The sequence below is a fragment of the Phoca vitulina genome, unplaced genomic scaffold (assembly GCF_004348235.1).
Source record: "Phoca vitulina isolate PV1807 unplaced genomic scaffold, GSC_HSeal_1.0 scaffold92, whole genome shotgun sequence".
Taxonomy (NCBI): Eukaryota; Metazoa; Chordata; class Mammalia; order Carnivora; family Phocidae; genus Phoca; species Phoca vitulina.
The window spans coordinates 1,050,112-1,065,455 of record NW_022589795.1 but is presented as its reverse complement, the minus strand read 5'-3'; the positions used below and the strand labels follow the sequence as shown (position 1 = coordinate 1,065,455).

Genomic DNA, 15,344 nt, shown 5'->3' with positions numbered 1-15,344 from the left:
AACTCCACCCCCAGCCCCAGCAAAGCTTACAGACAAAACTCACAGGTGTCTGCACTTGGCCCTAACTTTCTTCTTCTAGGTTATGGTGCCCTCCATTCTAGGAAAGTAGACCCCAACTACAAAACATATTCTTCTCTAGTTTGACCACAACCCATATCCCGGATGAGCCCGGGACAGAGCTCCTCAAAGAACCTGCCACCTCCTGTTTTACCTGGCCAAGAGTTGACACCCCCCCATCCCACCACCCCATGGACACAGATGTGACCCTCTCACATCCTTCAAAACCCCTTAAAACAAAACAAAACAAAAAAACCTTAAAAGACCCAGCCTGACAGAAACTCCGGTGACTTCTCTTGGAATGTCTGGCCCCTCTCCTCCCTTAGACAATAAACTCTGTCCTGCTTGTTGCAATTCTTTGCCTAGGACACTGGCCACCCTAACATAAATAAAGTTGTGATGCTGTGAAGAAATACAAAGTTACCCAGCCTAAGGCTTCCAAAAGGAAGGAACATTTAATGTGAATTAAATTGGGATTGACTAGGAAACAGGGAGGAGAGAGCATTCCCGGCAGAGAAAATGTATATATGAAGACTGTGGAAGGGTAAAGAAAGAGCTGGGCAGATTTGAGGAACTAAAAGTTCAGGAAGTTGGAGAGATGGGTCATGTGAGCATGGACTGGCCGTGGTGGGGCAGGGCGGGCTGGGGGGCAGGTAAGGCTCTCCATTTGATGCTTAAAGGGTAGCCGAAGTGGGACAGGCGGAGCCCATATCTTCATTGTACATATTGGGAAACTGAGGGCCAGAGAAAGGAAGTGACTTGGACAAGATCAGTAACTAGCAGGAGAACATGTCTAGGACTAGAACCCGGACCTCCTAACTCCCAGACCAGCGTTCTTGCCACCATTCCCAAATGATGCAACTTTTTAGGCTGTCTGCCTGGGCACGGTGGGGTCAGGTGAAGCAATGTGGTGGCATGAAGTGGTGGGCCCTTCAGGAGGAACACACTTTCTAAGAGGATTCTGGGTCCTTTTGGAGGCATATGTAGCTTTTTCCCGGTTGTCAGGCCTGAGTGAAACTGCTTAGAGAAAGGAGAGGGGTCAGAGGAAGAGTTGCCAGTGCAGAGAATCCAGAGCCTGAACCAAAAGAGAACACAGGAGTCCACCGAGCTTGCCCTGCTCCTCTGCCCCCTGCCCAGCCACAGACACAAACTGCAGTCCCCCTGCCTTGTTCCCAGCTCAGTGAGCAGCTCCTGTGGGAGGTGCAGCCCTGCTCCCAGTCAGTTCCTGGTATCAGAAGGTTCTCACCCTTTCCCAGGGAGCAGCTCCAAGACTAGCCCAGAGAGCTGTGCCCTCCTGGGTCCATAGTCTATAGCCCCTGGGCCTCTCTCCACTCCCCTCCAATTTCTCCTCCAAACACTCTTTGCTCTAGGTAAGACTTGTCAGACTTTCCTCCCAGGACCATTTTACCAGCATTTCTGGATCTTAGGGCACACGAGGGTTGGGGGAGTTGGGCTGCAGGTTGTCAGGTCAGGGTGCCTCTCTATGGGATCTGGATTCATCTAGAGTGGTGGCGGTTGCTGGCAGCAGCAAAAGATTAGGGACACCTTCCAGGGGGTTGGTAGCACATTCAAGGCCTGAGCTCATGGATGCTGGGCAGGAGCTTCATGGATTACTCCAGACAAGTCACACTGTCTCTGCTCATCTTGCCAACCAGGCTGGGAACTCTTTGAGGACAAGAGGGGGCTGGCTGAAGAAATTAAGGTACATCAACTGGATAAAATATCATTCGCTAAAAAAAAAAGGATGAGGACAATGTGTTGTGTTAATGTTCTGCAAACTATATATTTATATTTAAAGATCAAACTAGTGGGTATAGCAAACTCCCATTTGTGTTTTTAAACCAAAAAAAAAGGGCCATGGAAACAGTGGCTGCCTTGGGTGGAGCACTGGGACTCTCAGGGTGGGAGGGGGGCTTTTATCATAGGGCCTTTTGTACTGTCTGATCATTTTACCATGACACACTTTATTTTTCAATTAACGTGTGTGGAACAAGGGAGCTGGGCTCTCCATTCTCCATCTGTCTCCTCTTTTGTTTCTGGCCAGCCTGACCTTCTGCCTATGCACCCCAGAATACCTCCAGGGTCACTTACTCCTTTTGGCCTGTCACAGCCTGTAGGATCCCACCCACCTTGCATGTGAGAAGGAATGTGTGGCTCCTTCCCTGTCTCGCCACCAGGGGACAGCCTACACCCGGACATGCCTTGGGTTGGCTGGGGAGCAGGGAGAGCAGGCAGGTCATTGAGAATCTGGGATCTGAGGGGAGCTCCAGTGGCCCTTCCACCCAGGGCTCCTAGGGGCAGAAAGAGGTGCAGTCCTACCCAGGCCCCCAGTGAAGGACAGGACGGAGAGTGGGGTCCTGCAAATGCTGATGGACTTGTCTCCTATCTCTATAACACCAAGCCACCCTCTCCCACACTTGTTCCAGTACCTCAAGGTGGGGCACTCCCTGGATGGGAGCACAGACTCACTCAGCAGAGGTCTGGGGTGCAGGGATTCCATAAGAAGGGGATCATATGGCCCTAGCGGCCTGATGGCAGCGCATCTCTTCTGCTCTCGGAAGAAGGGGATCAGGATACATGGCATGTCCCTTAAACACAGGAGCCATGGATCTATCCTGCTCCCCGCCCATACCCCAGGGCTCCTGGGATTCCCACCCCCCCCGCCCCCCTCCATGGCTCAGTTCCTGCTCAGTCCATCTTTAGCTGCTGCGCTGGAGGTGGCCCAAGGCCACTAGATCCCCCAAGTTCCGCTTAGCCAATGACCTGCCAGCCCAGGTCTTTTCCGCTGGGCAAGGGAGGAATTTCTCCCTGTGGAAGCCCTAGGTCTCCCACGCCCTGCCCCATTTTATTGATACAGACCATAAAGTTTACTGATTTAAATATTCAATTCAGGGACGCCTGGGTAGCTCAGTTGGTCAAGTGTCTGCCTTCAGCTCAGGTCATGATCCCAGGGTCCTGGGATCCAGCCCCACATCGGGCTCCTTGCTCAGCAGGGAGCCTGCTTCTCCCTCTCCCTCTGTCTGCAGCTCCCCCTGCTTATGCCCTCTCTCTTTTTGTCAAATAAATAATCTTAAAAAAATAAATGTTCAATTCAGTGTTCAGTGTTTTCTTTTTTTTTTTTTTTAGCAAATTCAGAGTTGTGCAACTGTCACTATAATCTAATTTTACATTTTCATCATTCCCCAAAAGAAACCCGGTATCTATTAGCAGTCACTGCTGCCATTTTAATCCAGCCCCAGCCCCATCCAGCAGCCAGTCCTAGGCAACTGCCCATCTACTATCTGTCTCTACGGATCTGCCCATTCTAGACATTTCACATAAATGGAATCACACATTATGTGGTCTTTCATCTGGCTTCTTAGCATAATGCTTTTGAGGCTCATCCATGTTATAGCATGTGTCAGTACTAGATTCCTCTTCACCGTAGACTAATACCTATCGTATGTATGGATGGGCCACTGTTTGCTCATCCAGTCACCAGCTAATGGACATCTGGGTTGTTTCCATTTTGGGGCAATGACCAATACCACAATGCATACCTGTGTACAAGTTTGTATGCATTTTTTCCCCATTTTTCTTGGGTAGATATGTAGAAGTTGAATTGCTGACTCATGTTAATTCTATATTCAACATTTTGAAGACCTGCCAGACTGCTTTCTGAAGGAGCTACACCATTTTCCATCCCCCTCCCCCTTGCAGTTCCAATTCCTCCACATCCTTGTCCACAGTTGTAACTGTCCCTTTATTACTGCCTTTCATGGTGGGTTTGATGTGGCAGATCCTCCTGTAGTTTTGATTTGTATTTCCCTAATGATGCTAAGCATCTTTTCATGGGCTTATTGCTCATTTGTGTTTTTTTTTTCCTAAAAATGCCTACTTAAATCCTTTCATTTTTTAAATTAAAAAAATATTTTTTTAACTTTTTTATACATTTTTTTTTTTAAGATTTTTATTTATTAGAGAGAGAGCGTACAAGCCAGGGGTAGGGGCAGAGGGAGAAGCAGACTCCCCGCTGAGCAAGGAGCCCGACGCCGGGCTTGATCCCAGAACCCTGAGATCGTGACCTGAGCCGAAGGCAGCCACTTAACCGACTGAGGCACTCAGGCACCCCTTAAGATTTTATTTTAAAGTAATCTCTATACCCAACATGGGTCAAACTCACTGCCCCGAGATCAAAAGTCACACACTCTACTGAGCCAGGCACCCCTAATTTTACCTTTTAAATTAAGGTATTTATATAATTCTGACTGAATTGTAAAGTTCTTTATATATTCAAGATATATGTCCCTTATTAGATACGATTTGCAGTTTCTCCCAGTGTGAGGGTTGTTTGGATTCTGTCCTTTAAAGTACAAAGCCTTGTAAGACTAAGGCCCTTATCTTTGTTTTTAGATTTATTTTATTTTAGAGAGAGAGCGAGCCTGTGCGTATGCGGCAGGGGGAGGGGCAGAGGGAGAGGAAGAGAGGGAGAAGCAGACTCTGTGTTGAGCACAGAGCCCAATGCGGGGCTTGATCTCATGACCCTGAGATCATGACCTGAGCCGAAATCAAGAGTTGGATGCTCAACTGACTGAGCCGCCCAGGCGGCCCTAATCTTTTATTTTTTATTTTTTTTTAAGATTTATTTATTTAAGAGAGAGAGAAAGAGGTGGGGGTGGGGTAGAGGGAGAGGGAGAGAAACTCAAGGAGGCTCTGCCTTGAGTGCTGTGCCTGAGATCAGGACCTGAACTGAAACCAACAGTCGGACGCTTAACCCACTGTGCCACCCAGGCGCCCCTCTTTAATCTTTTTATCGCTTTGCTTTTGGTGTTGTATCTAAAAATCATCACCTAACCCAAGCTCGCGAAGACATTCTCCTGTAATTTCCCCTAGGAATTTTAGTTTTTAACTTTTACATTTAGGTCTACGACCCACTTTGAGTTAATTTTTATATACAGTGTGGGGGCTGCAGTCCAAATTTGTTCTTTCGCACGTGGATACCCAGTTGTATAAATACTACTTGTTGAAGACTGTTCTTTCCATGCTGGATTATCTTGGCCCCTTTGTGGAAGCTCAATCTTCCACAAAGTAAATCTATTTACTTCTGGACTCTCAACTCTATTCCACTGAGTCCAAATATCTATTCCTTATTAAGCCTCCCTTTTGAGTCAGTAACAGAGCAGAGGTTAAAGAGCTCCTCCACCTTGAGTCCCATCCTGGACTGCTCACACGTGGAGCCAGGTGGGGGTGCCGCACTCAAGGGCCTGTTCCAGGGCAGGTGGCCTGTCGGGGAGGAGAGGGCTCAAGGATAAGGAACATGAAACAGGGGGGTTCCTGCCCCCCTCACCCCTCCTGGAGCAGCAGCTGTCAGCCCGCCGCTCCCATTCCTGCGCAGCCCCTGTCCTGGAGGCCCCAGGAGGAATGGGGAGGGAGGGCATGGAGGAAGAATGTGGGTGCCTTACATGGCAGTCAGGAGGGAGCCGGCGCCCTCCCTGCCCGCCCCGCCTGCTGGCTCCTCGGCCGCCTGCCTACCTCAGCACCTCACATTCTCCCGCTGCCCTGTGGAACCCCACGCAGAGCCTCTACTTACACCAAGGCCAAGGGCATCAGGGCTCAAAATATCCAGGCTCCTGAGTCCTGGAAAGCACACTTGGAGAAGAGGGAGAGGCGGGTGGGCAGATGCCCAGGCCCCCTCGTGCCCTGCCGTCTGGGTGGGTAGGGCGGGAAAGGAAGAGGAGGAGGGGTCCCCAGGTCCCCTCCCCACTGGAGGCAGTATCTGAGAAGCTGCTGGGCTCGAGGGAGGGGAAGGCACCCAGGAAACTTGAGAGGTGAGAATTTCACACACTGCCGGCCTGCAGCTGTGGCCTCGATCACAGGAAAGCAGACGTGCTGGAGGAGGGGCAGGGGCCTGCGACAGGGGCTGTGGGCACAAGGACAGGCAGCCTCCCTGGTAGGGTCAAACACACTTTATTCAGCACAGGAATGTGTGAACACAAGGGCCTTGGGCAGGGTTCCTGACAAAGAGCTCTGCTTCAAACCCTGCTGTACCCAGAGCAAAGTCATCATGTAAACCACCGGGCCCAGAGGGGAGGGGGCTCAGCACAGGGTCACACTGGCCAGCACACAGGGAAGCTGGGGTGGGTGGCCCATGCCCAGGAGAGTTGTGAGCAGCTCTAAGTAACTCACTCAGAAAAGCCAGGGTGGGAGGGGGGCAGGGGCCTGGCCCATTCAGGGGATTATCTCCACCACTGGGGGCCCCAAGGTTCAATTTAGCTGAAGCAGCCAGGGCTGCTGTGTCAACACATGATTCAAAGGCCCTAAAAGCCATAGCCCTGGGGGTGACAGGAGAGGTGGCCCGTGGGGGTGGGGGTGGGGGTGCAGCTCTCACAACCAGCACACTGCAGCCCTGGCATTGCCTCCAATCCGCAAAACGTAAATGGCACCAGCCTTTGCTGCCCAGGACCCCACTCCCTTGACTGGGGTCCCCAGTGGAAGTGGGGAGGGGCACAGGAGGGCAGAGAAGGCAGGTCTGCAGGCAGAACCACCCTGGATGACTACGGTCCTGCCCTCAAGACTCATGATTGGGGGTAGGGGAAGGTCTTGGGGTCTGCACCAGGCAAGAGCAACGGTTTGAACCCTCTGCCCAGAGAGCGTGCTTGTGGCAGGGCCCACAGCTTGGCCTGAGAAGCCTCCAACCAGAGGAGGCAGCCCAGGACCTCTCTGCTCGGGTCACTCCTGGCTGTGCTGTTATGCTGGGTACACACAGGGGCAGGGGGAAGGAGGGGATTCTGGGAGGGAGGAGGAGAGGGTGTGGTTAGGGAGGTGGTGCTGGGCACCCTGGGACCCTTGGGAGTGACAGGGAGAAGCCGCGCACGACGGCACAGCTGGGTCCAGCTGAATTCCTGATTAACAACTGTTCTGAAGACCAGAGGGGATGGGCAGAGGACAGACATGCCACCTTCCTGGAACTACCCCTGCTAACCCAAAAATGGGGCGTGTTAAAGAGCACCCCTGCCCCCAACCAGTAACTAGAGTGGCAGGAAGAGGGGGCTCAAAGTCTGGGTGTGGATGGTGACAGCACTCCTTCCGTGGGCTTTGGGCTCAAATGTAAAATGCACAAACTTTTTCATCACCGGGGGACAGAGAAGGGGCTGTCTCTGGCTGGACGGAGGCTGGGAGGGCAAGGCCGGTGCCTAGTGGGTGTGAGTGACAGCCAGAGCCCGGCTTCTCTCTACACTACACATGAAGGTGGCGGTGGCAGGGGACTCAGGGAGGGACGGATCTATCTAAATAACTCACAGGCGGCTGGGGGAGGGGTGGCGGGGATGACACAAACGCCCCGATACCCAGGGAACACAACCAACAGGCAAGAGGAGCACAGGTAACCACTGTGCAGGGAGTGGGGAGGGCAGCCTGCCGGCACACAGCCCCACGATGGGCTCACTCGTCAAACTTCCCTTCCCGAATGTGCTCGAAGGAGAAGGGTAGGAACTTGAAACCGGTTCCGCTGTAGAATTTATTCTGGAACTCCACCCTGGGGAAAGGGAAAAGGAGTGTCATCATTCCACAGAATCCTTTTGGGATTTCACAGTGGGCTAGAAAGATGCTCTGACTCACCTCCCCAAGGCCTCGCTTTCCTAGCTGAGCTTGGGAAAGCAGCTTGGCCTTCTGCCACCCACCCACCCACCCAGCCCAGCCCAGAGCTTGGCCTAGTTCCCACAGCGCACACAAGCCCTGCTTCTGAAGGCAAGAGTGCCGCATAGCTCCTCCCTGGTTTGTCCTCAGTTCCTGCTCCTTCCTGTTGAGCACAGTGTGTTTATGCAAAACTCTTTGTCTAGCCATGTGCAAAAGAAGTGCCCTTGGTTTGAGTCTCTAAGGGCAATGTAGAGACTAACCACTGGACTCCCGGCCGGCTCAGGGGCTTGAGGCCGAACTCTCAGGGAAGCACCTGGGCAGCAGCGAGCTCAGCGCCAGGGACTCTGGCAAGTGCCCTTGTTTTCTAGTTTGTTTCTTTTCCTTGCAGGAGGAAGGAGAAGGGAGGGTTTTGAGTAAACACTGGAGGCTTTGGGGAGGAAATTCCCAGGAAAGGGGCGTGGGGGGGAGGGGAGTCTTCTCCAAGTAATGGCAAAAATATTCTCCAACTACAAAAACATCTGAGAACGAATTCTTCTCTCAGGGGCTGAAAGGAAAAGCAGAGCTTCACCTCCCTTCCCAGGCAGCCCAGCATCCACCGCTGACGGTCTCCCTGGGGCCCTTTCCAACTCTGAGGGGCAGGAAGACAGCACTCCTGGAAGCAGAGCTGGGCTGCAGGCTACACTTCCCCCTGCATACTCCCTGGATGGCTGCCCAGCAACCAAACCACCACCAAATATGGGCAGAAAAATGCATGATTCAGAGGATAAAAAAGCCAAGGAGAGCTGCCCTGAGGAATGGTTTCCACTCAGCGCTGAGTGACCCTGGGGACACCAGAAGGACAGAAGGACAGGCAGGGCTCGGAGCTGGGGCCCGCTGCAGGCAATGGTGCTCATGCAGGGCATGGTGGAAGGACTGTCTGCTTCGGGGGTCAGTCTGTGGTGGCCCTCAGAGGTCCTCAGAGGCCCCGTCAGCCCTGGGGTGCTGGCTGAGGACACTGCAGAGCTGCCGGCTCCACTCCCTGAGGAGAAGAGGTGAACAGAATTTTCTGCGTGGGCATAAGAACAGGCGGCCTTCTCCTCCCAGCCCCACATTCCAGGGGCTGGGCCAAGGTCCCAAAGCCTCCCAGACTCTGGAGGGGTCCCTGGGCCAAGGGAAAATAGGACCTGGGGGAAGGGGCTTCAAACTGAAGTCAGTCACAGGATTCCTGGCAAAAGCAATTTCAACCCAGGATCTGGACTCGTCCCCATATCCCAACCCCCTGAGAAGTCCTAGAAGCTACAGCTATTCAGGCCTCCGTTGGGGGAATTAGGTGGGGATGGGGTAGGTTCCTGCCTCTCACCCACTGCTGTCTGGTCCTTCACGTTGAGTAGGCTGTTTGCATATGGCAAGCGCATTTCTGAACAACTGGAAAGAGACTGACACATCCCGTTTGCATTCAACAACATTTATCGAGATGGTGGGCAGGTCATCTTAGGGTCTACTCGGGGTCCAGAACTCTGAGCCCCTGGCTGGCTAATCACACAAACAATTCGAATTCCAAACTGGATGAATGGACTAGAAGCTTCAGAAGTTTTCAGATGCCCGTGGGATCACCATCCTTCTCTTGGCATTCCTCTGTGTGCCTCATCTACCCAGGGGGCCCAGCGGGAAGGAAGGGCTACACGTGTCTGGGATGCAGGTGCATAAATTCTGCCAAGTGAGCCCATGGGCAGTCCCTCTGACACATGGCCTGATACCACCTCTAGCACCAGCCACTGCCTGTGGTTAGACTTAGGGTGGCCACCACCACGGACACCTCAGGCATCTCATGGTCAGCCCGACTTCACGCCCCTTCTCGGCCTCACTTACCCCAACCTCCCGGAACAAAGCTGGAAAGCAATCTCCCTATCGGACTCCCCACCCACCCCTCCCTCCCAAGCAGGGAAATGTGTACTTCCTGAGAAAGTACAAACATGAAGTTCTTTGCGCCAGGGCCCTGCTCGCCGCCCAGCAAGTTCCTCTTATTTTAGGAGCCTGCTACACCACCCAGGGAGCCTCCAGAGCCCCACCGTGCCCCAAGCCACCTCTAGAATTCTACAGTTGTGAGGAGGGCCTCAGGAAATCGGATGGTTTCTCGGACACCCCTTCCCTTCCAGCTGCAGTACTGGCAAAGGCCACCCAGTGACCCCGAAGGATAAGTGGGAGTCCCCGGAGCACTCACCACTGCTACATAATAGGAAACCTTATTTCCTTGAGTGAGGGAAGGGGGAAGGAGTCCTGGGTCTCCTCCCTTTCCTGGCGGGGGTGTGAGTGAAAAGAGGCAGTTTTAGGAAGACGATCCTAGACCGAGCTGCTTCTCTGGCCCTTTCTGCCGCTCTCTGAGCAGTCCAGGGCCTGGAACACACATCTGTCTAATGGCCCACATGTCAGGGCAATGATGGCAGCCAGGAACTACACTTCAGGTGTGCTTTCTTCCAGGCCAGCCGTTCCCACAACCGTCCTGTGGTAGCCTGCTGCGGCGCCACTCCATTCCTTATGATAATATGGTCCCCCCTTCCTTTGGCCCTCAACCAAAGGAGTTGGAGTTTGTGAGTGTGCAAGTGTGCACATCGACACGTATGTGGAATCTGCTCAGTAAGAAGGGATTTAGTTCCTGAAAGTGGGCCAGGGGGCAAGAGTCTTTCTACTAAAGTCAGTTTGGTGTCCACAAACTGACAAATCCTATCCCTGCCTTTGCCTTTCCTGAGGAAGAAAAGACAGCTAATTACAGTAGGCAAAAATAGATAGACACGTAACTCAGAAGATGAAATCAGCAAGTTGGGACAGTAACCTGTTCACTCTCGTTTTCAAATATATCACCCACCTCCTTTAGGACCCCACATGAATCTCAGACTAGTGGTTTATGTTTGTTACCAAAGCAGACATTGTTGTTCTTGTCCCCACTGAAGACATCCAGAACTTTTATAATGGGGCAGCCCTTGCATCAGGATCAGGAAACCCCAGCTGACAGCCAGGGGTAAAGTGACAGGTATGAGGACGCCCAGGCTGGACCCCAGGAAAAATAGCAGCAATGTCCCGCAGCCATTTTCAGCAGGACCAGCTGTCCCCAGCCTCACAAGAGGGCCATAACTCAGAATTCCTGCAGACCTGGGGGACAAGAAGGCCCAGGAATCCCTGCAGTGCATCCATATTCGGCCAGGAGGGGGAGCACAAGCACCCGTTTCATTCACCCCCTTTCAGTAAGGGCGATGCTCCAAACGTGCCTCCAACAATGGATTCTGAAAGCCGAACAGTTTCGTGTTTCTCTTCTCCGTGATACCTCTACTACCCAAACCAACCAACCCACAAGTTTGTCTGACGAGCCCATTCCTTGAAAATTACAGGCATTCAGATGTGCCTCCCCCAGGGGGTCTCCCCTCTCTAAACACTAAAAGCAGTTTCTTTACAAGGGACCATGGCCAAGATGCCTTCTCCACAGGGCAGCCCACTTCTGAGCAGGGCGGCTGCGATCTGCACTTGAACACAGTTTATGATGAGCCGGGGCACTGTGACAGGCACCTGGTATGCACATCATTTCCTGTTTATCACCACAACCATGTTACGTGGATACCATCCTCTCTTCATCTGAGAGAAAGTGAGGTTCAGTGAGGTAAGTGCTCTCCTCTGGGGGTCACCCAGCCAGTGACAGCAGAGATGGAATTTGAACCCAGGTGGGCCTAATTCTGAAGCCTGTTCTCCTGTCGCTCATCAGGTCCTTGGGCTCATTCACAGGGCCGTGGGAAGACACCTTCATTTGAAGGCCACAGGTAAGCCTGAGGGAGACATAATCCTTCTGGCCACAACAGAACCTGGCCTCCCAGGCTGCCTCTGCTCACTGCTCTGACTGTTCTGACCCAGCACCGTGACTGCTCCCCAGCCCGCCCAGGGAGGAGGCTACAGGCTCCCCACTTGGGTTGGGATTCAGGTGGGGTAGTAACTGGCCCCTCAAGCACAGGGCTCAGGAAGACAGAGAAGTGACTAGGGAAGGAAGGAAGAAACAGTGAGTCACCAGAGGCTGGTCACACAGACATTGCCTCATACCAAGTGGCTGAGGAAGTGTGCTGGGGAGAGAGTATGCTGATAAGCTGAGAACAGGGTGGCGTGCCAGCAGTCTGAGCCCCACAGCGCTCCTAACCTCCTGGCTGGACAGTAGATAAACAACAGCTGGGTGGGGAGGAGGGCAGCAAGGAGGAGGAAGCCAGCCAGAGGACGGGTTATTTTAAAGAAGCTTTTGAGGGAAGAGTAAGTCCCAGTTGCGCCCCGCCCTTCCATGCCTCACATTCCCCTCTGTCCATAACAGAGGAATCTTTGAGGGGGCTCAGCATAACCAAGTCAGGAGGAAAACCAAAGATAAGGGGAATGGGGCAGAGGATCCTTGGGTTCAGGTTTAGAAAACGGATGTAACGAGACATTCTACACACTCTCTGATCTTGAGATCATTAGCACCACAGACCATCTCGTCTAGGAGTTCCTAAGGTAGGGTCAGTGAGTTTGTGACCCCCCTAAATGGGTAAAACTATTGGGGGGGGATGTTTCTCTAGGGAGAGGGCCCAGAGCTTCCAGGGCCACTGGGGTTTGAGACCCAAAAAGAGAGGGAGAATCACAACATAAAGGAGGAAGCAGAGACTCAAAAGAGGGAGGGCTTGAGGTAGAGAAGCCAGATAAAGTACAGGATGCCTAGTTTTTAGTATGAGTATGTCCCATGTACATTTGGGAAATACTTATACTAAAAAAAAAAATTCACTGTTTATCTGAAATTCAAATTTTACTGGATGTCCTGTAATTTTATTTGCTAAATCTGGCAATCCTACCTTGAGGTCATAGGGTCACTGCCTGGACCAGACCCCACCTCTCCCACCCCCTGGGACTGAGCTAGCTCTCTCCAGGCAGAGCCATTAAAAGCCACAAACTACTTGAAGGAAAACAAACAAATCCAAACCTGCCCTTCTGAAGAAGCTGCTTCAGGGCACTGAGCTACACACTATGGAACCAGGAACCCCCCCCACCCACATGGAGTTGCCAGGGCTCCTACCCAAAGACACCAGGACAATGACAGAACAAGGGGGACAAAACTGGGGTACAGTGTGCTCTAGCATCTTCCTGGACTGCAAATCTATTCCAGAGTTGCTTCCATCGCTCTGAAGACAGGAGAAAGTTTATGCCAGAGCAAAAAAACCCCAAACAAACCAACAACCTCAGCAGGTCCATAATCAAGAGCAGTAAAGAAGGCTAAAGGCAGGGAGAGGGAATCTGACAACACCCACCAGAGAATTCTCCCTTGGGGGCTCTGAAGAGTGAGCTGTGCTTTTGTGGAGGTTTCCTGATGCTCACTCCTAATGTAGGTCCTTGGGCATAATGATGTGAATGAAAGCAGACACTTCCTAGTGTCTCTGGATTCTGTACAAGAGCAAAGCTGCCCTCCGAGCAGCTAAGGACACATCCCCAGCCCCCCGAACTCGCTGCCGCTCACCAGTGTAACCGCAGCGCATGGAGGAAGGCCGAGAGGCCCTCCATGATCAGGAGGATGGCCACGGTCAGGGTGGCAAAGGCGGCGAAAATGAAGAACAGCGCCAAACCTCCTGCCAAGCTCTTCACGCTGAGGCCGATGTGGATCACCATGGTCCAAAGCACCTCAGACAGCTCTGGGGAATGCAGAGACGGGACATCTGGTTCAGTTTGGCAAGAGGTGTTGTGGGCCCTCCAGTTTGCTCTGCTGTCCCTCACCTGAACTGTCTGCTGCACCCTGGCTCCCTGCAGCCTTAGGGGGACTAGCATGCATAGCTAACCTGGCGAAGGTGCTGGTCCTCCCATTTGGACGTTGTTCTCCCGGGATTCAGGAGTCTGAATAATTCCAGAACCCTTATGTTATTTCCACTCTACTTAAGCCCTACATCTGAGAGAGTGCCCAGAGAAGGGGAAAACCATAATTTTCGACCTGAGAGAAATACACTCACGTGCATGAGCAAGGCTGAGGGCCCAGAGCCGCAGGTAGGAGGCGGTGTTAGAGATGCAGCCCAGGCAGTACTCGATGGTGTGGATGGCCTGGTGGACCATGGTGTCCCCAAAGTCAAACTGTCATGGGAGGAAACCAGAGAGAAGATATAAGGCTGGGAGGGGATGTGTAGATGGTGCTGTGGCCACTTGGTGCTTTGGGCCTGGGTCTGAGCACCAGCACTAACGGCTACACGGGCCAGGAACCCCCAACGCTGAACTCAGGTGGTGATTTCAGCTATGCTATCCCCAGAAATCTTGCCTGGCTTAGCCCCCAACTGGGACACCCCATTTCCCTTAATTCTCTACATTTTAATGACCTCCATCTTAATGAGATGATTCTCAACCCGTTTGTTTTTTCTTCCCGCTAGGCTGTAAGCTCAAGAGTGGAATGTATGCCGAGTTAAGAGCACTCAGAAATGGACTGTCTGGACGCGGGACTCCTAGGGCCCTGCTGCTGGGCCTCCTCCAGCTGCCTTCCTCTTTACGGTGCCGAGGGAAGCGCCCTGCTCTGAGTCAGGAGAGCAGAAGGGCTTTCCCCGGCCATGCTTCAGGTGACAGGCTATCGGGCCAGAAGCTGCCGAGGCAACACTAAGCCTCTACAGCCACTCCACTTATTATTCTTACAACCTGCTGGGAGCAAGATAACTTTTTTTTTTTTTGGTGGCTTCTGAGAAGATGACACAGGGAAATTCTGACAAAAGTTTTCCAAAATCCTCCAGTTGACTGAGACCACACTGAACATCTATTGTTTTTTTGTTTCTGTTTTTCTTACGCTCCCTTTCTCCCAGCTTTCCTTCCCACATCAAAAGCCGTTTCCAGGGGCGCCTGGGTGGCTCAGTTTTTAAGCGTCTGCCTTCGGCTCAGGTCATGATCCCGGGGTCCTGGGATAGAGCCTCGCATCGGGCTCCCTGCTCAGCAGGAAGCCTGCTTCTCCCTCTCCCACTCCCCCTGCTTGTGTTCCCTCTCTCGCTGTGTCTCTGTCAAATAAATAAATAAAATCTTTAAAAAAAACAGACAACAAAACTGTTCCCAGAATAAGGGGGTAGAGCTAGAACAAGCTTGCCGGAGTTCGCATGCAGCCCGCTCCAAGCCGCGCCGGGAAGAATTACCGGCATCTCCACAGGCGCGCCAGACACACTTCAGGCCTTCCCCCACCCTGCCAGGTGGAGCAATCAGCGGCCAAAGAACAGGAGGCGGGCCCTTCCTGGGCTCCTCCCACACAGCCCCCCCAGAACCCCAGAAGCACAGGGCCTCCCCGCCTGGCCTGCCTTCAGCTCAGAGTCTGTTTTTCACCAGTTCCTTTCAAGACTCACATGACCACTCCCAAAGGACACCAGAAATGTTTTTGGAAATTGCATGAGGGCAGGGCAAGAGAAGGACCTGGCCCTAAAGTGCTAACAGCCCAGGCCTCAGGGGTGCGGCCAGGAGGGAGAGAGACCGGCTCCAACACGCCATCTTTGGGCGACTGCCTCAGTTTCCCTCACCTGACCATCTACACTCTGAGTATTTCTGGGCTTTTCTTCAGCAACAGGCTCTTCAAGCCTCCTAGTTACCCTAAAAACTCGTTACCCCAATCCCAACAACGCTAAGAGCTCTTTCCCACCAGTGCTGGCTGTCGCCCCAGGGCCTGTGCTCAGAGGAAAGAAAGGTCCCTGCTCCCA

At 52.8% G+C, this 15,344-nt stretch overlaps 1 protein-coding gene across 4 annotated transcripts in view; it reads right to left on the bottom strand.

The window, feature by feature from the left end:
* Nucleotides 1–5,987: 5,987 nt before the first annotated feature.
* The window catches only part of ATP6V0A1 (ATPase H+ transporting V0 subunit a1), a 60,968-nt gene continuing 51,611 nt past the window's right edge, over nucleotides 5,988–15,344 (bottom strand). For 2 of the 4 annotated variants that reach the window (XM_032396405.1, XM_032396407.1), the window contains exons 20-22: nucleotides 13,644–13,761; nucleotides 13,160–13,331; nucleotides 5,988–7,570 (exon numbers count right to left, since the gene is read on the bottom strand). In XM_032396405.1, coding sequence (XP_032252296.1) covers nucleotides 7,477–7,570; nucleotides 13,160–13,331; nucleotides 13,644–13,761 — 384 coding nt within the window. In that variant the 3' untranslated portion in view covers nucleotides 5,988–7,476. The remainder of the gene's footprint in view (nucleotides 7,571–13,159; nucleotides 13,332–13,643; nucleotides 13,762–15,344) is intronic. The other 2 variants (XM_032396406.1, XM_032396408.1) reach the window with 1 other exon arrangement.